General features: G+C 69.7%; 3 protein-coding genes across 7 annotated transcripts; 1 reads left to right on the top strand and 2 right to left on the bottom strand.

Moving 5' to 3' along the window:
• The first annotated feature begins 303 nt into the window (after positions 1-303).
• COQ10A (coenzyme Q10A) lies at positions 304-3,232 on the top strand. Its single transcript, XM_067314032.1, has 5 exons — positions 304-383; positions 2,207-2,362; positions 2,517-2,709; positions 2,793-2,894; positions 3,061-3,232. Exons 1-5 carry the CDS (start codon positions 304-306, stop codon positions 3,226-3,228), a joined length of 699 nt encoding a protein of 232 aa, XP_067170133.1. The 3' UTR covers positions 3,229-3,232.
• Positions 3,233-5,162: 1,930 nt separating this feature from the next.
• Positions 5,163-11,277, bottom strand: CS (citrate synthase). Its single transcript, XM_067314174.1, has 11 exons — positions 11,120-11,277; positions 8,231-8,278; positions 7,992-8,099; positions 7,799-7,864; positions 7,580-7,711; positions 7,303-7,491; positions 6,926-7,125; positions 6,358-6,487; positions 6,170-6,271; positions 5,880-6,089; positions 5,163-5,754 (listed from the first exon to the last, which is right to left on the bottom strand). The coding sequence occupies exons 1-11, from the start codon at positions 11,171-11,173 to the stop codon at positions 5,584-5,586; spliced, it is 1,410 nt and encodes a 469-aa protein (XP_067170275.1). The 5' UTR covers positions 11,174-11,277; the 3' UTR covers positions 5,163-5,583.
• Positions 11,278-12,191: 914 nt separating this feature from the next.
• CNPY2 (canopy FGF signaling regulator 2) lies at positions 12,192-16,932 on the bottom strand. 5 transcript variants are annotated; one of them, XM_067314179.1, is made up of 6 exons: positions 16,494-16,588; positions 15,709-15,834; positions 15,228-15,343; positions 14,843-15,040; positions 14,449-14,545; positions 12,192-13,086 (listed from the first exon to the last, which is right to left on the bottom strand). In XM_067314179.1, exons 2-6 carry the CDS (start codon positions 15,806-15,808, stop codon positions 13,043-13,045), a joined length of 555 nt encoding a protein of 184 aa, XP_067170280.1. In that variant the 5' UTR covers positions 15,809-15,834; positions 16,494-16,588; the 3' UTR covers positions 12,192-13,042. The 5 variants fall into 5 exon arrangements, with proteins under 5 accessions (XP_067170280.1, XP_067170279.1, XP_067170278.1 ...); XM_067314178.1 differs by lacking the exons at positions 12,192-13,086; positions 16,494-16,588 and adding exons at positions 13,096-13,430; positions 15,437-15,545 and having other exon boundaries at positions 15,709-15,788; XM_067314177.1 differs by lacking the exons at positions 12,192-13,086; positions 16,494-16,588 and adding exons at positions 13,098-13,430; positions 16,858-16,932.
• Positions 16,933-16,943: the final 11 nt, after the last annotated feature.

The raw sequence follows: 16,943 nt of genomic DNA, 5'->3' as shown, positions 1-16,943 counted from the left end.
TCCCGGGGCGGCCCCGGGGGCGCTGAGAGCCGCCACCAGGCCCTTGGGGACGGGACTACATGTACCGTCATGCCCCGCGCCGGCGGGACTATCGCTCCCGTCGTGCCCCGCGCGGGAGGCGGTGCCCGCTGGCGCCGCGCTCCCCCGGGAGCCGTGACGTCGGCGGGCTCTATGGCGACGCGGTGACGTCGCGGGCGGGGTGAGAGGTCACGGCGGTGGCGGCGGCGGTAGCGGCGGAGCCGGTGCCGGTGCGCGCGGGCGGCGGCGGCGGCGCCGCGTCCCCGGGCTCCTCCCGCCCCGGTCATGGCGGCCAGGCGGCTCCGCGGCGCCCTGCAGCTGGGGGCGCGGCAGCGGCTGCGGGCCGCGGCGGCCCCGCCCGGCAGGTGAGGCCGGGACAGCGGCACCGGGCCGGGGGCGGCGACCGGGGACACGGAACGGAGCGGGCGCGGGCGGCCTGGAGGTGCCCCGGGGCCCCGGGACAGGGACGGGGGGTGCGGGGACACGGCGGGGGGCTGAGGGGACCCCCAGGCCCGGGCAGGGCTACGGAGCGGGGGGTGACAACAGGGTGTTTGCGGACACCGGGGAGGGGGGGGGGAGCCCCCGGGGCCGCTTCCCCGGCGGCGCCTGACCTTGGGGCCGAGCCCCGCGGCGGGGACGAGCCGCCGTCCCGCCAGGGCCGCGGGGAGGACGGAGAGGACGGGGCGCGTCCCGCCGGGCCCCGGCAGATCCTGCAGCTTGGGCTTCCCTTCGGGAGCTCGGAGCCGGGCTGCGCCCGGGGAGCAGGGCCGAGGGCAGGGAAGAGGTGACGTCGCCTGCGCCTGGCGGTCGCGCGTAGATGTCACGCTCTGCTTAGACTTTGGAAAGGAGGCGAACGGCGAGTTCAGGAGACCTCGCGCCACCTCGCTCTGTTTTCCCCCCGCCCCAGCGCTGACCTCGGGGCCGGGCCGGGAGCAGGGAGCAGCTCCCGCTCCCAGCGCACTCCCGATGTTTTTTTTGCCAGACCGGAGCCAAAGGCCGGATCTGTGGCATGGGAACAGGGGCAGCATCTCGCTGAGGGGTTGAGCTAGGAGCCGGCGCTGCTGCGACCCCGTTGCGGGTGCACGTGCAGCGCCTCGCGCTGCCCGGCGGAGCGATGCCGGGGGTCCCCGCTTTGGCGGCGAGCAGGACGGGCCACGGCCGAGGGGAGGCTCTGCGTGGCGGTGCCGGCTTTCCTCGGAGGCCGAGCCCCCCGCAACCTGGGCTCGCCCGGCCCAAAGCCGCGGCAGGCTCTGAACCGGCCCCCAGGTCGCTGGCTGTTCTGGGCGCCTCGGGGCTGCCAGGCTCCCTGGGTGACTCTCCTTGAAGCAGAAATGTCCAGGAACTCCTGGGAGAAGCGGGACCTTCTCCCTGGGGGCAGAGCTGGTGTGGCCCGTTCGCAGGCACATCTAAAAATACCCGCGCTGTCCCAGCGGGCACCAGAGCGCGGCCAGTTATGGCTGTTGCGGAGTTTGAGCTGGTCGGGCCGCGTGGGTGCTGCGCCCCGGGGTTGGTCCTGGGACACATCAGGGCTCCCTGCTGGATGCGGTTTCCTCTTTCTGGCCTGTCTGCGCCTGGGTTTCCCGGGCACAGGGCAGCTGGCGTGCCGAGGGCGAGCGGCGCCGGCCCTACCTGGATGCTCCCGCCGCCAAAGCGGCGGATGGCATTACCGCAAGGGGACCCTGCGGCTGTCCGGCAGCTCCAGTGCTGGGTGACGAGCTGCTGGGACGTGCCGCCTTCGGAGCCGGGCGACGGGCATCTCCCTGGGGAGATGGCGAGCGGCGTTTCCCTCCCCTCCGGCCTCTTGCCCCGGGGCAGCAAAGGCACCGTCTGACCGGTGCTGCCTCCGTCCGCCCTGCTGCAGGGGAGGGGAAGAGCTTGTGAGCAGCGACAGGGGTTAACGGGCAGTTGTCCCCGGGCTCTGCCGGTCTGGATTAGATGTTCCTCAGGTCGGGTTTCCCCTGCCTTCCCCGTCTTATGCAACGGCGGTGTTGGCAGCAGCACCGGCGCTGTGCGTGGCCGCTGACGGCCGCCCGCATGACGTGACACGACGCGGGGGGCAGCGCTGGACCCGGCGGGTCGCCCGGCTCACCTGCAGGCGTCCCGAGAGGCGGCGAGGCCGGAGAGGCGCATCACTGTCCTGGCCCATTTCCCTGCGCGGTCTCCGCTAACGCCCGTTTCTCCCGCCCAGATACGCGGTGCTGTGCGGCATCCGGCTCAGCCGAACACCCCGGCCCGTGAGCAGCGCCGCGTGGGAGCCCCGGGCCCAGCCCAGCCGGACCTTCCTCAACCTCACGGGGCCCTTCACCAACAAGAGGAAGGAGTACTCGGAGCGGCGCATCATCGGGTACGTGGCCACGGCTGCCCGGCAGCCAGAGGCCTCACTTTCCCCCTCTGTAACCCTGCAGTCGAGACCTTCCCCTCTTGCCGCATGGGGCGTGGGCGGCCGCGGCACAGCACCGGGCGGCCGCGGCCCCGCTGACGGGCGCCCGGCTCCGCAGGTACTCCATGCAGGAAATGTACGACGTGGTCTCCAACGTGGAGGACTACAAGAACTTTGTGCCCTGGTGCAAGAAGTCGGTGGTGGTCTCTAAGCGGACGGGCCACGTCAAGGCCCAGCTGGAGGTGGGCTTCCCGCCCGTGCTGGAGCGCTACACCTCCATCGTCACCCTCGTGCAGCCCCACCTCGTCAAGGTGAGCGCAGCGGCGGCACAGGCGGCCGTCCTGGTCCCGCCAGGCTCCGTGGGGCCTCCCTGACGGGCTGCTCCCCTCCGCAGGCTGTCTGCACCGACGGACGCCTCTTCAACCACCTGGAGACGAGCTGGCGCTTCAGCCCCGGCATCCCCGGATACCCCCGCACCAGCACCGTGGATTTCTCGGTAACGCCAGGCCCTGCTTGGAGATGGGGGCACGCGCGGTGCGAAGCCCCTGGGGGTGGGGGAGGTGGTACCTGCTGCGGAAACCTGGCTGCCATCCTCCGCGGGGTGCGCCCGGACGCCTGGGTCCTCGGTGGGGGGGGCTCACGCTGCCCGCTCTCCTCCCCAGATCTCCTTCGAGTTCCGCTCCCTGCTGCACTCCCAGCTGGCCACCGTCTTCTTCGATGAGGTGGTCAAGCAGATGGTGGCAGCCTTTGAGCGCCGGGCGGCCAAGAACTTCGGCCCCGAGACCCGCATCCCCCGGGAGCTCATGTTCCACGAGATCCATCAGACGTGAGGGCAGCCGGGCCACCGCGGACTGTGCCGGGGCCAGGGACTGCCCGCCCTGCCCACCCTCTTGAATATTTATTTGAGTGCGTCTCTGCTGCCGTTGCCTCAACTTCCCTCCTGGCCCCAGGAGCAAGAGGTGGTGCTCCCGTGAGCGCGGGGGCTGCTGCTGGCCCCCGGCCCCATCTCCCGCCGCAGGAGCTGCGGCCCAGCACTGGGCTCCCTGATTGTGTAGCTGATCTTGTTTTTAAGTTTTATTTTATTTCTTGGGAGCTCTTTTTCCCCCCCCAGCTTGTTCCTTTTTTTAACTGCTCTCCTCTGCTGCAGCGGCAGGGGAAGCTCCTGGGTCGGCCGTGCCTGGGTGCTGCCCGCCTGGCTCCGGGAGAGCAGGAGGAGGTGGGTGCTCGATGGCAGGGGAGCCCGGTGGGAGGCAGGAGCTGGATCCTGCCAGGGGAACGCGCGCGCGAGAGAGAGCGAGGCAGCGAAGGGGAGGTGAGCGCCCAGGGCGAGTGGGGCCCCGGCTGCCCCCCGGGCCCTTTTAGGAACAAAAGGGAAGGAGAAGTGTGCAGAGAGAGGAGAGAGGCTGGAGCAGAGCTGCTGCCTGGCCCCCAGCCCCTGCCCGCAGCCGGGCTCCCAGCGCGGCCTCCCCGAGCGGGGACCCTCGCGGCAGGGACGCAGCGGCCGGCCCCCGGCCCCCCTGCGCCCCGCGGCAGCGCCTGCCCTGCCACCGGACCCGCCGTTGCACAGTTTGCACAAGTCACACGCACAGCGGGGGACGGGGAGGGTCGCTCTGCCCCGTCCCCCACCACCCCCAGCCCCCGCCGCAGGCCGAGGCGGCTGGGGCTGCTCCCGGGGCAGCGCCGGCACCGCAGGGCTCGGGACCGGCCCCGGCAGCACCCCGGGCACCGCCTGCGCCCCGAGCCCTCCCCGCAGGCCCCGGCCCCCCAGCCCCATCATCCCTCTGTGTCACGCATCCCTCCAGCGTGTCTTTCCTTACCTTCTGCGGGGGGGACGGGGGTCTCCAGCTCCACCAGGCTAAGAAACCCCCCCAGAAGAGGGGAGGGGGCTCCTTGAGCTCGCAGCTCCCCCCACTCAGCCCACCCAGTTTTGCCCCCATCACCGGGGGCATCTAGGCCTTGCTGCCCAAGGAAGGACGTTTATAGGCCAATAAAGAGCATTTTCCAAGGGCGAGCGCAGCCTCCTGGTCCTCATTTGGCAGCTGGGGGGGGGAATAGTTGGGGGGGGGGGGGGGAGGAGGGAGGAGTAGGGCTGTGCACTGAGCCCAGACCCCCAAATCAGGCCCCCAGCCTGGTACCTGTGTACTGACACCACCAGCCCTTCGCTGGCCCCAGCGGAGGCAAAGTGGGGCCGGGGGGGGGGGGGGGGGGGCACGTGTCCCTCTGACACGCGAACCGCACTCGGCTGCTCCGTCACGGGAGCAGAGCGGGGCCCGGGGGTCTGGGTGCTGCCCTCCGCGGGACCCTGCGCCCAGCGGAGGGAGGCAGGCAGGAGCTGGGTTTGTTAATAAAAACATTTATTTTGCATTTTGTCGTTGTTTGTACAGAACCGCCCGACACCTGCAACAGGCTGGGGCCAGCATCCGGCTCACACACGGGGGGGGGGGGGGGGGGGGGGGGGGGGGCAGCTCTGGCTGCCAGGGGCATCGGACACGAGGATTCACACCAACACACGGGGGGGGGGGGAGGAGGAGGAAGAGGAGGGGGGGCGCGGGCCGGGAGGAGTGTATCAAGTCCTTTCTAGGGAGAAAGGGAGGTTTGAGACATTCGTTCATTACTGAGCTGCTCTGAGGGCTCGAGGCCCTGCCGGGGCGACCTGGGGGGGACCCGGGCAGCCGCTGTCACAGCTGAACCTGGACACGAGTCTGGCCTGAACCCTTCCAGGGTGGCACTGGTGGGGACAGGATGGGGATGGGGCATCCCCCCCCCCCCCCCCAAGCGCCCGCCACCCCCAGCCCAGGAGCGGGGGAGCTGGGGGCTCCCCGTGTGCGCGGCGCTGCCGGGGACGGGGTGGGGGGCCGGGACCCCCTTCCTCGCCCTGCGGTGGGGGGGGGCGGCGGGGGCAGCCCTGTGCTGGGGAGGGTGGGACGGGGAGCGGGGACGCGGGGCAGGCTGGGACCCCGCGGCGGCTGCCTCGTCTCCCCTCCCCACGGCCCGCGGGTGGCAGCGTGCGGGGCGGGAGGGGGGGAAGAGCAGTGCTGTGGGGCTGAGCTCGCGCCCCAGACAACCGGGGGCCAGCGCCCGAGAAGGGTTCAGTGCCGAGTCTGTCCCGGGCCCTGTGCGGCAGCGAGGCGGTGTCTCGGTGCTCCCTGGGCAGCAGCGAGCCACGGCCCTTCCCTGTCCCTTCTTTACCCAGATTTGTAGCCCACGAGCTGCATGAGGCCCTTTGTGCTCATGGACTTGGGTCTCTCCAGGGGGAAGCCCAACGCCCGGCTCCAGATGAGCTGCGCCAGGACGCCCAGGGCCCGGGAGACCCCAAACAGCACCGTGTAGTAGTTCATTTCTTTCATGCCGTAATACTGCGGAGAGGAGAGGAGCAGGGCGTCGGGGCAGGCCGGGGGCAGCTCCGCCAGCACGGCCCCTCGGCCAGGAGCCCTCCCGCGCTGCCGGGCAGCCCCAGGCCCCGGTCAGCCCCCGCGCTTACCTGCAGCAGCACCCCGCTGTGAGCATCCACGTTGGGCCAGGGGTTCTTGGCCTTGCCCTGCTCCAGCAGCACGTTGGGAACGATCTTGTAGAGCTGGGCCACCAGCTTGAACATGGGGTCCTTGGGCAGGTGCTTGAGAGCGAACTCCCGCTGGCAGGTGTAACGGGGATCCGTCTTCCTCAGCACCGCGTGCCCGTAGCCGGGCACCACCTGCAACGAGGGGGTGTCAGACCCTGGACCACCACGGCCACAGCCCCGGCCCCGGCGCCTCGTCCCGGCCACGGACTCACCCTGCCCGAGTTGAGCGTGTTCCAGATGAAATCCCGCAGTTTCTCATCCGAGACCTCCTGGCCCAGCTCCTTCTGCAGGTTGGTGAGCCACAGCAGCACCTCCTGGGGGGCGCAGCAAGGCCCGGGGGTGAGAACGGAGCCAGGCGGACAGACAGACACACAGACAGAGGGGCGCAGAGGTGCCCTACCTGGTTGGCGAGGCCGTGCAGGGGCCCGGCCAGCCCGTTCATGGCCGCGGCAAAGGCGAGGTACGGGTCGGAGAGCGCGCTGCCGACCAGGTGGCTGGTGTGGGCACTCACGTTTCCACCTTCGTGATCGCTGCAGGGGCGAGAAGATGCGTCAGGGCCACCACGTCCCCCTCCAACAGCCGCTGGAGGGAGCCACCCGCCCTGTGACACCCCCGTGGCATTTCGGAGGGTGACGACACCCCTGTCCCTGATGCCCCAGGGACCCTCCGGGACCCCTGCCCGGCTCAGCACAGAGCCCATGCGGGGACAGGGCTCGTGGGACCAGTGGTGGCAGCGTCCGGACAGGCCCCGTGGCCCCACCGGGGCGGCAGCACAGCCCTGCTCTCAGGCTGCCCCGTATCGCTGCGTTGAGCCGGTGCCGCATCCACCCCAGCTCCCTCCAGCCTCGGAGCAGCCCGGGCACGTCCCGGGACCATCCCCAGCCCTTGGGGCAGGGACCGGGGCCAAGTTCCCTCCTTCACTCCTGTTCCCACTCCTCCGCCCGCGCCGCCGTGTCCCTCCCCAGCACCTGTGGATGGTGAGGTAGAGCCGCATGAGCTCGATGAACTGTGGGTCGGTGTAGCCCAGCATGTTGGTGAAGTTGTGGGACCAGTCCAGGTTGGGATCGATGGCACCGATGCTGCTGCCCTCGCGGTACAGGTTGCGGTAGATCTTTGCGGCGATGCAAGGCAGCTTGGCGATCAGATCCATGGCGTCCTCGTAGACAAACTGGGAGAGACAGGGTTAGATGGGGCGGCTGCTCTTCCCCAGGGGTCCTGCAAGCCCCCAGATCTCCACCAACGCTGACCCAGGCCTTGGTTCATCAAACTTCCCAGGCTGGAGGCACCTCGCTGCGGCTGAGGCCAGCCCAGACCTCGCCGCGTCCACCACGAAGCCCCCCCGTACCTCCCAGTACTTGACCCGGTTGATGCCCTCGGCGTAGGCACGGGCGAATTTGCTCTCGCTGTTGAGGGCGGTGATGGCGGAGCTGAGCTGGGACATGGGGTGCAGGTTGGTGGGGAAGTTGTCCAGCATGGTCACCACGTGGGAAGGCAGCGCGGCCCGCTTGGCCCACTCGCGGGACACCCAGCTCACCTGCGCGGAGGGCAGAGGCTGAGCCCTCGGGGCGTCGCGCGGGGGGCGGCAGCCTCCCGCGGCCCCGCGGACGCCCCCAGCACCCTACCTGCTCCTGGGTGGGCACCTCTCCCGTCACCAGCAGCCAGAAGAGACCCTCGGGCAGCGGCTCCTCTCCCCCCGGCGCTTTGGGCAGCAGCTTCTGGCACTCGGGGATGCTGTAGCCGCGGAAGCGGATGCCCTGGAGAGCCCGGCACAAGCGTCAGCCGCTGCAGGGGGGCCCCGCGCAAGGCGGGAGCCGTTACAGCAGGGCAGGATCAGGCCTTACCTCATCGGGATCCAGCACCGAGGTCTCGTATATTAGCCCCTTCATGCCTCTCATCCCTCCGTACACCTGGAGGAGGGCAGCAGGAGGCATTAACGGTGCTGGGGACGGCCTGGCGCCCTCGACCCAGCCCGGCGCCGGAGGGACGCGGCCCCCCCGGGGAAGGCGGCGCTGCCCGGCCGCCCCCACCGCTCACCATGTCCACCGTGATCTGCCCGACGGCCGTGCTGCCGTGCTGCTGCCTGAAGTTCTTGATCTTCGCCTGCTCCTTGGGGATCATGTTTGCCAGGACGTCTTTCAGGTTCTGGGCAGGAGGGGAGGGAGCGGAGCCGTGAGCGAATCTCGCCAGTCCCGGGCTCACCGCGTGCCCCCCTCGCCCGGCGTTTTACCCGGAGCGGGGAAAGGGATCGCGGCAAGGGCAGGATCTGCTCTTACCGTGGCGGCGCTGGCGTGACGGGCCGCGAAGAGGACGCATGGTGCGTTCTGCAAGAGAGCAGACACAGGTATTTAAGCATTACCAAAAAGGAGCCGAGAGCCCTGCTCAAGCACCCAACTCGTCCCGTTTCTATAAAGCTTTTAGAGGTATAAACAGGACCCGAGCACCCGACAGAGCCCGTGCACCCCCGGCCGCATCCCGCGGGAGCATTCCCTGGCGGGGGGCCAGGCCGCTCCAGCCGGCGGCAGGGCTCCCGCAGCCGCGGCTGCCGCAGGAAGAGCCCCGTGACTCCTGCCCGTCTCGCAAGGACGCTACGCCCTGCAACCGGAGCCGAGCCGAGCCGGCGGCTTCTCTACGCCCACGTGTGCACAGGGGAGATCAAACCCAAACAGGTTTCGCCGGCTGCCAAGCGCGCAGGGGGAGGGGAGCCGCTGGGCTCCCGGCAGGCAGCAGCGAGCGGCGTTTCGCTCACGCATGGCACTGGCTGAGGCTCCGCAAAGCCGGCAGCTGCCCAGCGCGACCGGGGCCGGAGCAGGAACCGCTGCAGAGCATTGCGCGACTCAGCAGCAGGAAGCAAAAGCCATCCAGCGTTTCGCTTCCCGGTGCCTCGACCAGAGGCGGAAACGCGCAGGCTGCAAGGGCACGCGGCGGCCTGCGCCGCTGACAACGCGCGGCCGCGGGAGCGAAACCGCAGCGGGTTTCCTGCACGCCGGCACCGGCACTGCAACCCCCCGCCTGGCTTGGCAGCTCTCCAGAAGGGAAATAAATAAATAAATAAATAAAAACGATCTTTGTTCCTCCCAGCGCCGAGTCAAACGCGGGGACTCCGGCCTGGGAAGGCCCCGACGGAGCTGGTGAGCTCCAGGCCTGGTATCACGCCTCGTCCTCTCTGCGCCCTGCAAAGACGCCCGGGGCGTTGCTGTGCCCCGCGGCGCAGCCGAGCCGCCCGGCAAAGCAGGTCTCCGGCTCTGGGCCGGGGCCAGGTGCCTCCCCGGCAGGAGCGGGGCCCCTCCGGAGATGCTGGCAGCCGCGGAGGAACGTGACTCGTTTTTTCCATTGGCTCCGGGGAGGGAGCGCAGCGCTGCGGAGCCCCGAGCGCGGCCGGCACGTCGAGGACGGGCGCGCCGCAGCCGAGCCCCGGCCCCGCAGGAGCACCGAGCCGGCCGCCGGCGAGCCGCACCGCGCTGCTCCGGGTAATTGCGCCCGTTACTCAGCAACGGAGCGGGCTGCGGGAACAGGCCGCATCATGCCGAAAGGAAAATATTAAAGGCCCTGGAAACAATGGAGGCAGCGGGAGCCCGAGGTCGCAGCTGGCTGCAGGGCGGCCCCGCGGCGGGTTGGCTCCCGCCGGACGCAGCACCGGCCGGAGCGGCTCCCACCCACGTCCCGGCGCGGGAGCGTCCCAGCCCCGCGGCGGCGGCGCTTCCATCAGCGGGTGCCCCTGCCCCTGCCCCACAGCCTGGCCCCGTCCCTTCCCTTCCCTTCCCTTCCGCGGGCGGCTCGGAGGCGCCGCTCGGTCAAGGTCACCGGCGCCCACGGCGGGGCCGGGAGAGGGCCGACGGCAGCAAGGTGGGCCGGGAGGGCCGGGATTAGCCGCAAAGCCGCCAGGTTCACGCCGCTCACTCGGCCCATCTGGCTTTCGCTGCTCGGGAAGGGGCTAGTTCTGGCGAGGGGGGGCCGCGGCGGAGGCCAGGGCCTGGCCTGCCCGGTCTCGCGGCTGTGCGGGGGCCAAGTGGGACACCACAACACGGCCAGGGCCGGGGAAGTGAAAGAATCCCAAAATAAAGCACCGGTCGATGGGAACGCGGCAGCGATTGTTATGAAACCGCGGGGCCGAGGCCAAGGCAAACAGGCCGCGGGTCCCGGCCGGGGCCGACGCGCTTCCCCTGCCAGTCCCGAACCGCCGGGCCGCGGACCGGCACCGCCAGAGCCGGGGGGCTGCCCCCCCCCACGGCGGGACGCGGGGCCGGACCCCCGGCGAGGGGTCCCCCCGCCGTGACCCCGATGCCCTCTACGGCGCGGGCAGCCGGGGAAGGCCGCAGCGGGGAGGGGGGGCCCCCCGCACCCACCTTTCCCCCAAATACCGAGGCCCTGGGGGAGGGGAGAGGGGGGGCTGCAGTGCCCTAGTGGGGCTCGGCCCTGCAACGGGGGGGGGGGGAAGGGCAGGGACCCCCCCCCACAAAAGGAGGGCTGCAAACACAGCTGGGTGCCCCCCTAGAGCACCTCCAAATGGGGGGGGCAAACACAGTGGGGAGCCCCCCCCCAAAGCCCCCCAGTGGGGGCTGCAACAGGGCAGGGAGCCCCCCTAGAGCCCCCCCATAAGGAGGGGTTGCAAAAACGGCAGGAAGCCCAGCTCAGAGCCGCCCCCCTCCCCCAAAATAGGGGAGGGGAACACGGCGAGGAGCCCCTCCGAGCCACCCCCCCTCCCTTAGGGACTGCAAACACGGTATGGAGACAGGCCCAACCCCCCCTCAAAATGGGGGTCGGGAAGACGTCAGGAAGCCCCCCCCAGAGCCCCCCCATAAGGAGGGGGGCTGCAAACACGGCAGGGAGCCCCCCAACGGGGGCTGCAATAGGGCAGGGAGCCCCCTCGAGCCTCCTCCATAAAGGGGGGGGTGCAAACACCGCCTGGAGCCCCCCGGGGTCTGGCACACCCGGAGCAGAGGGGGGCGCATCCCCCCCCCCCCCGCCGGGGCGGACAAAGCGCGGACACAAGCGGCGACCCCGCGCTCCACGTGCCGCCCCCCCCCCCCGCCCCGCGCGGCCCCTTTAAGGCCGCGCCCCCCCCCCGCCTTGCCCCTTTAAGAGCGGCGCCCCCCACAGTCCCCCCCTGAGGCGTCGCCCCTTTAAGGCGCGGCGCGGCGCGGCCCGCGGCGGGCGCCCCTCACCTTGGGGCCGAGGAGGCGCGCGGCCGCCCGGCTGCCGGCGGCCAGGAGCGTCATGGCGGGCGGGGCCGGGACGGGTCGGGAGCGGGGCCGGGATGGGCCGGGAGTGGGGCCGGCGGTGCGAACGGCGGCGGCGGCGGCGGCAGCCGAGGGTCCTCGGCGCGGCGGGCGGGGCGCGGCGCTGCGTACGTTATTAGCATAGCACCGCCCCCGCCCGCCCCCTCGAGCGCGAGCCGCTCGCGATTGGCCGCGCCGCGCGCCGCGGGGCGGGGATATGCAAACGAGGCGGCGGGGGCCGGCCTATAGGTGGCCACCGCGTTCGCCTGATCCGGGGGTGGAGTCGGAGGGGGTGCCGGGAGCTTGGCCCCGCCCACCTCCCGTGACGTCACCGACCGCTGCACGTGACGTCACACCAGGACGTCACCCTTCAGAGCCTGTTTGGGGCTCGGTATCACCCAGCTGATGTCACCTGTGACCTCATCAGAGCAGCAGGGCCACGTGCAGTGAGGTCAGCAGGCCCGCACGCAGCATGGCACCCCCTTGGAGCCAGGCTGCGGTGCAGGCCTGCTCTGTGACGTCACCCACCAATGACATCACCGCGGGGCGCACCCATCCTGCGACCTCACCCCGCTCCGGTGCCGTCAGGCCCCTGGATGCCCCCGGCCCCCGAGGGGCTGGCGGGTGCCGCGCGCCACGGCCCGGCACCAGCTCCAGCTCTGGCTCCAGCTCCAGCCCCGGCGCAGGGCCAGGCCGGGGCAGGGACGCCTGGTGCTGCGCGCGACCCCGGGGCCACGGCCGGGCATTGCTCCGGCAGCGCTGGCAGCGGGCGCTGTCACCCGTCGGCCGTGGCCCTGGGCCGAGGTGACGTGGGGCGGCCGCGCCATGTGGGCTGAGATGGTGGGGCAGGCCCGGCGCGGGCGCAGGGCCGGGACCCCTCCGGCAGCCCGGCCGAGCGGAGCAGGGCTTTCAGCGGCATCTCCGGGCGGGCTGTGCACGCTGCTGCCCGGGGACGTCCCCCCCTCCCCTGCACCGGCGGCGTGACGTCCCCTGCAGCCACCAGACACACACACGGGAGCACGATCGGCCCTTTCAGCAGGGCCCTGTGGCGCCCGGCCGCCACACGGCCACTGTTTATTGCCCTGCAGCCTAGAAAGAGGCTCTTAAAAAACAGTGAACGACACCCCCTCACCCTGGTAACGGGCTGCTCCGGAGCCCCGGCAGCCCCCACCCGCATCCCCGGCTGCGTTTAACTGTGCGGCACCAGCCCTGGCTGCTGGCCACGCTCATACGGCAGCAGAGGACAGTTCCTTGCTTGGAGCCTGCCTGGAGACAGGAGCGCGGAGCTGTTTGCCCAAGGTCACAGAGAAGCGGCAGGAGCAGTGGGAACCTAGGAGTCCTGGCCCCCAGCAGCCGCTGAAACGCTCCTGTTAGGAACCTGGCGTTGGGGCAGGGCTCCAGCCCCCCGGGGCCCAGGAGTCCTCCCCCGAGGACGCCCCATTGGAGAGCTGGAGCGGGCGGTGGGAGTCCCGGCTGCTCGTCCCCGCTGAGCTCCCTGCCGACCCTCCCAGTGCCACGGTTACAGTGGATGGACAGTAAAATAAATAGGACAAGAAAGCACCAGAGTAGCAGAGGTGTCTGCGCCCAGCTCCAGAGCCGCAGTCTTCCTCGGGGCACGTCGGTCCATCTCCTTCGGGAGGGAACAGGGAAATGGGCACAGACAAGGTGAACTGAAGAGGTAGGAGACGTCCTTCCTCCCCGACGGCTACGAGCGTCGGCTACGGACAAAGCTCGCGTCGCGCTGTCCACCCCGGGGACGGCTCGTGTCTCCAGGCAGGTCCTGTGACGCCCCTCGGGCGCTGCTGGCAGCGGGGGGACGGTCAGGGAGGTTTTGGTCCAGTCGGTCCGAGGCAGCGAGGGGCGTCCGTGTCACAGCTCGTCGTGAGGGATGTGGAGCGCGTGGTCGCACAGGTCTGTGGCGACAAAGGCCAGGCGCTCTCAGGACTGGCCCCAGCAGAGTCCGGCTACTAGCCCCAGCCCGGGAGAGGAGAGATCCCAGTCCCAGCTCACGGGCCACATGCTGGGCTGCGATGGCTCCAGGAGGGCCGGGGTGTATCCAGCCCCCAGGACCAAGTCGCAACGGGGGAGCCTGTCCCCAGCCACAGCCCTGCAGCGACAGCGCTGCCCAGCGCCTGACGGCAGCCAAGGGCCAAGGGAGAAGTCATGTGCAGAGCGGCTGGGCTGGGCAGGGCCAGGGAGCAGCCGGCACAGCCGTGACCCGCGCGAGGGGACATCCGCGTCCCCCTCTCGCTTTGTTCTGTGGTTAATGAGAAACACGGCTGTTTGGACAGAACTGTCAGCCCGGCTTTTCACCTGGAACTGCCAGCCAGAGCAGCACGACGGACCTGCTCCAGCTTCAAGGTAGGCAGCAGGCTGGCCACGCGCACCTGGCTGGGGAGGCTGAGCTGGAAACAGCTGCCGGTGGCGCGTGAACACGGTGCCCCCAGAACAGGACCCTCCTTGGGCAGGAGGGTTTTGCTCTCCACCTGTATGGAGGTACAGGAGGGACCTGCCCAGCCCTACAGCCTCTGCGCAGGTACCAAACGCGGACCACGTTCATTAATAGGAAAGCACAAAGGTCACAGCGTGCCCTGAGCCCTCTGTTTGCCAGCTAGAAATAGCTCTGCGGGAAGGGAAATGCCCTGGGGCAGCAGCCGGCAACTGGCTGCGAAAGGAGCCCTGGGCCCGAGCAGCCAATGGAGCCGCAGGCGTGGAGGCCTGGGGGGCAGCTGCCGTCCTGGCTCCGTCCCAGAGCACGTGGGCCTGGCTGGGGCCGAGCATCCAAAAAAAGCTGCAGGCAGGTCAAAGAGGCATCGGGACCTGGGCTCTGGGCAGGCGGCACAGGCAGCCGGGGCCTCGCACGCAGGCACCAGGCTCCCGGCCCAGTGACGGGGCTGCTCTGTGGGTCCGAGGGCTGGATCCCAGCCCTTCCGCGATGCGATTTCAGTGGAGACCTGCACACCCAGCTGCTCCTTGCCACGTGCTCCTGGATCTTCGGGCCACGGGCAGTATTTCCTGACTTAGTTTCCAGAAAATTCCAAAGATAAGGAAAAAAGGGGCCTGGCTGGCAGCAATGGGAGCAGAAAGCCCGGAGTGCGAGCCTTAGGGAAGGGGCAGTGCTGTCACCCCCCTCTGCAACCCAGGCAGGGGGGTGCCCAGAGATGACTCCAAGCAGCCAGAAGCATTTCCTACCCTCAGGGCTCTGCTGCCTTGCGAGGGACGGATGGACAGACAGCAGGTGAGCCCCCTCCCCAGGATGCCCCAGCCCAGCTCACCTGTCCGCTTGCTGCAGAGCCGGTCCTTGACATTCTCAGCCTCGTGAGAGAGGAATTCGATGAGTTCATCCTCATACTCCTCGGCAATGCTCTCGCACTGCAACGGGAGCCCCATGTCGGTCACCCGGCTGCCTCCGCGCCAGCAACCGTGTGGGGCCAGGCAAAGCTGACCAGCACCCAGGGGAACCCAGAGCCAGGCCCTGCCCCCAGCCGGGGAGCAGCCTCCCTCTCCTCCCAGCCCCAGGAAGGATCAGGGGAAGTGGCCAGGAGCTGCCAGTGGGACTGGTTACTTCATCCCAGAAGGGCTGTGGCTGCCAAATCCAGCGGACCTGGTCACCTAAAGCCTCCCCAGAGCCCCAACAGACACTGCACAGGACACACTCCCTGCACACACCGCAAACTTCAGACTAGAAGCCACATCTCCATCAATTTTGACCCCGGAGAGGTCCATCTTGGTCCCATCGTGGGAGATCACGCGGACGTAAGTCTTGCGATGTGTGGACGGATCCACTTTCTCCCCGTATTCCTTCATCTTCTCGCACACCCGCTCCAGTAACTCTGTCAGATGCGCCTCAGACCGGGCATAGGGCACCTGCAGCACGAGCATGAGATCAGCGGGAAACACTAGTCCAACCCCTCCCTGATCTCTGCCAGAGTCTTTATCACGCAGTTGCTATTCCAGGTCAGGCCCTGCTCGCAGCCAACCCCCTCTCCTCCTGTAGCCTCGGCCTGAAGCGCCCCTGGAGCTGGAAGCAGGCCCCAGCTGGGAGACGTCTCACCTCCACAACTGACTGGCTGCCGTCGGGGTTGATCCGAAATGAGCCCATCTGGATGGTTTTCTTAGGGTCGACCTGGGCAATCTCCCACTCCAGCTCATCCACCAAGGCCCGGCATGCTGAAAAGGATGGAAAAGTTAATGGCTTAAAGTGCTAAAGACAATTAACCAACCCCGAACTTTAACTGAGGTGAACCCACAACACCAACAGACCCTGTGGCTGTTCAGATCTGCTGGAAAGAACTGGAATTGCTAAAAGACAGTGAGGACTGCAAGGGGACAAGCAGGAGTCAGTGCTCAGCAGGGACATCCCGACACCGTGCTGCAAAACAGACCATCGAGGAGTCTGACAAGCTCTTTCAGGGGCCATATGCATGGCCCACCGCAGGCTATGCACAGACCAGCAGCACGCGCCGAGCAGTCCCAACCACCACCCTGGGCCCCGTGGTCCCCCTGCGGCCGCGCAGCCATCCCCACTGTCGCACCTCCGCAGTGGAGGTCCTGGCTCCTCCGGGCGCTGGCAGCGGGCAGCAGCGAGGCCAGGGCCGCAGCCAGGCAGAGCGCGGGCAGGATCCAGCCCCTCATCCTCACGGCACCGGCTGCAGGGCAACCTGCAGGCACAGGGGGGGCTTCAGCCACGGCAGCCCCCCAGCCCCTGCACCCAAGTCCCTCCAGCTTCCCCGGGATCCCTGTACAGCCCCATCCTCTATAGGGCCCTGATCAGACACTCCCAGAACTCCTATAGGGACCCGACCATACCCAGAATCTTCTACAGGCCTCCATCCACTATAGAACCTTGTCTACAGCACCCCCTCCAAATCCCATTCCCCCTATATGGCCTTGTCCATGGCATGGCCTCCCTGATCCCTACAGGATCCTCTCCCTATAGGACCTTGTCCCTACTCCCAAGCCCCTATAGAACATTATCCTTGCTCCAGACCCCTATAGAGCTCTATTCTCTATAGCACCTGCTCACATCCCCCAAACCCGTATCCTATATGGCCCTGTCCATAGCTTTGCCCCCCTCCTTGATCTGCACAAGGTCCCCTCCCCTATAGGGTCCGGTCTATAGCAATTCCCCCGCCCCACAGGCCCCCGCCCTTGTCCCTGAACCCCTACAGACCCCCCTCTCCTACAGGGCCCTGTCCGCAGCCCCCTCCCCCATAGGACCGCAGCCCCGGTCCCTACACGGCGCCGTCCGTGCTCCTCGTCCCGACCGGCCGCGGGTCCCCCGTCCCCTGCGGGCCTCCGTCCCCCGCGCCCCCCGTACCGCGCCGCTCTCCCGGCCGCTCCGCCGCCCCCCCGCCCGCGGACCCGGGGCTGCCCGCGGCGCTGCCTGTCCCGACCCGCCCCTCCGCCCCTCCGCCCGGCCCGCCACGAGGGAAGGCGGCTGGGGGGAGGCGGCGGCGGGGCCGGAGGCGGCGGCGGCGGTGAAAGGGGCCGCTGCTCTCTACCCCGCGGCGGGGCCGCCCCGCGCGCAGGCAGCGCCGCGGGCAGCCCCGGGCGAGCGCCGAGGCCCCCGGCGCCGCGAGGCCCCGGCCCGCGTGGCGCTCGGCCCCGCGCGGTGGGAGGAGCCTGAGGAGGCCCCGCCCCCGGACGGCCCCGGGCCCTCCCTCACCGGCCCTGCCCCGCACCCGCTCTGCGTCCCGCTCCGTCTCGCCGCGGCACCGGCCCCGCTTCCCGCCCCGCCCGCCGCCGCCCCGGTGCCAAGGAGGACGCG

The sequence above is a fragment of the Apteryx mantelli genome, chromosome 33 (assembly GCF_036417845.1).
Source record: "Apteryx mantelli isolate bAptMan1 chromosome 33, bAptMan1.hap1, whole genome shotgun sequence".
In the NCBI taxonomy this organism is placed as follows: domain Eukaryota; kingdom Metazoa; phylum Chordata; class Aves; order Apterygiformes; family Apterygidae; genus Apteryx; species Apteryx mantelli.
This window is presented reverse-complemented; position numbering and strand designations above follow the sequence as displayed.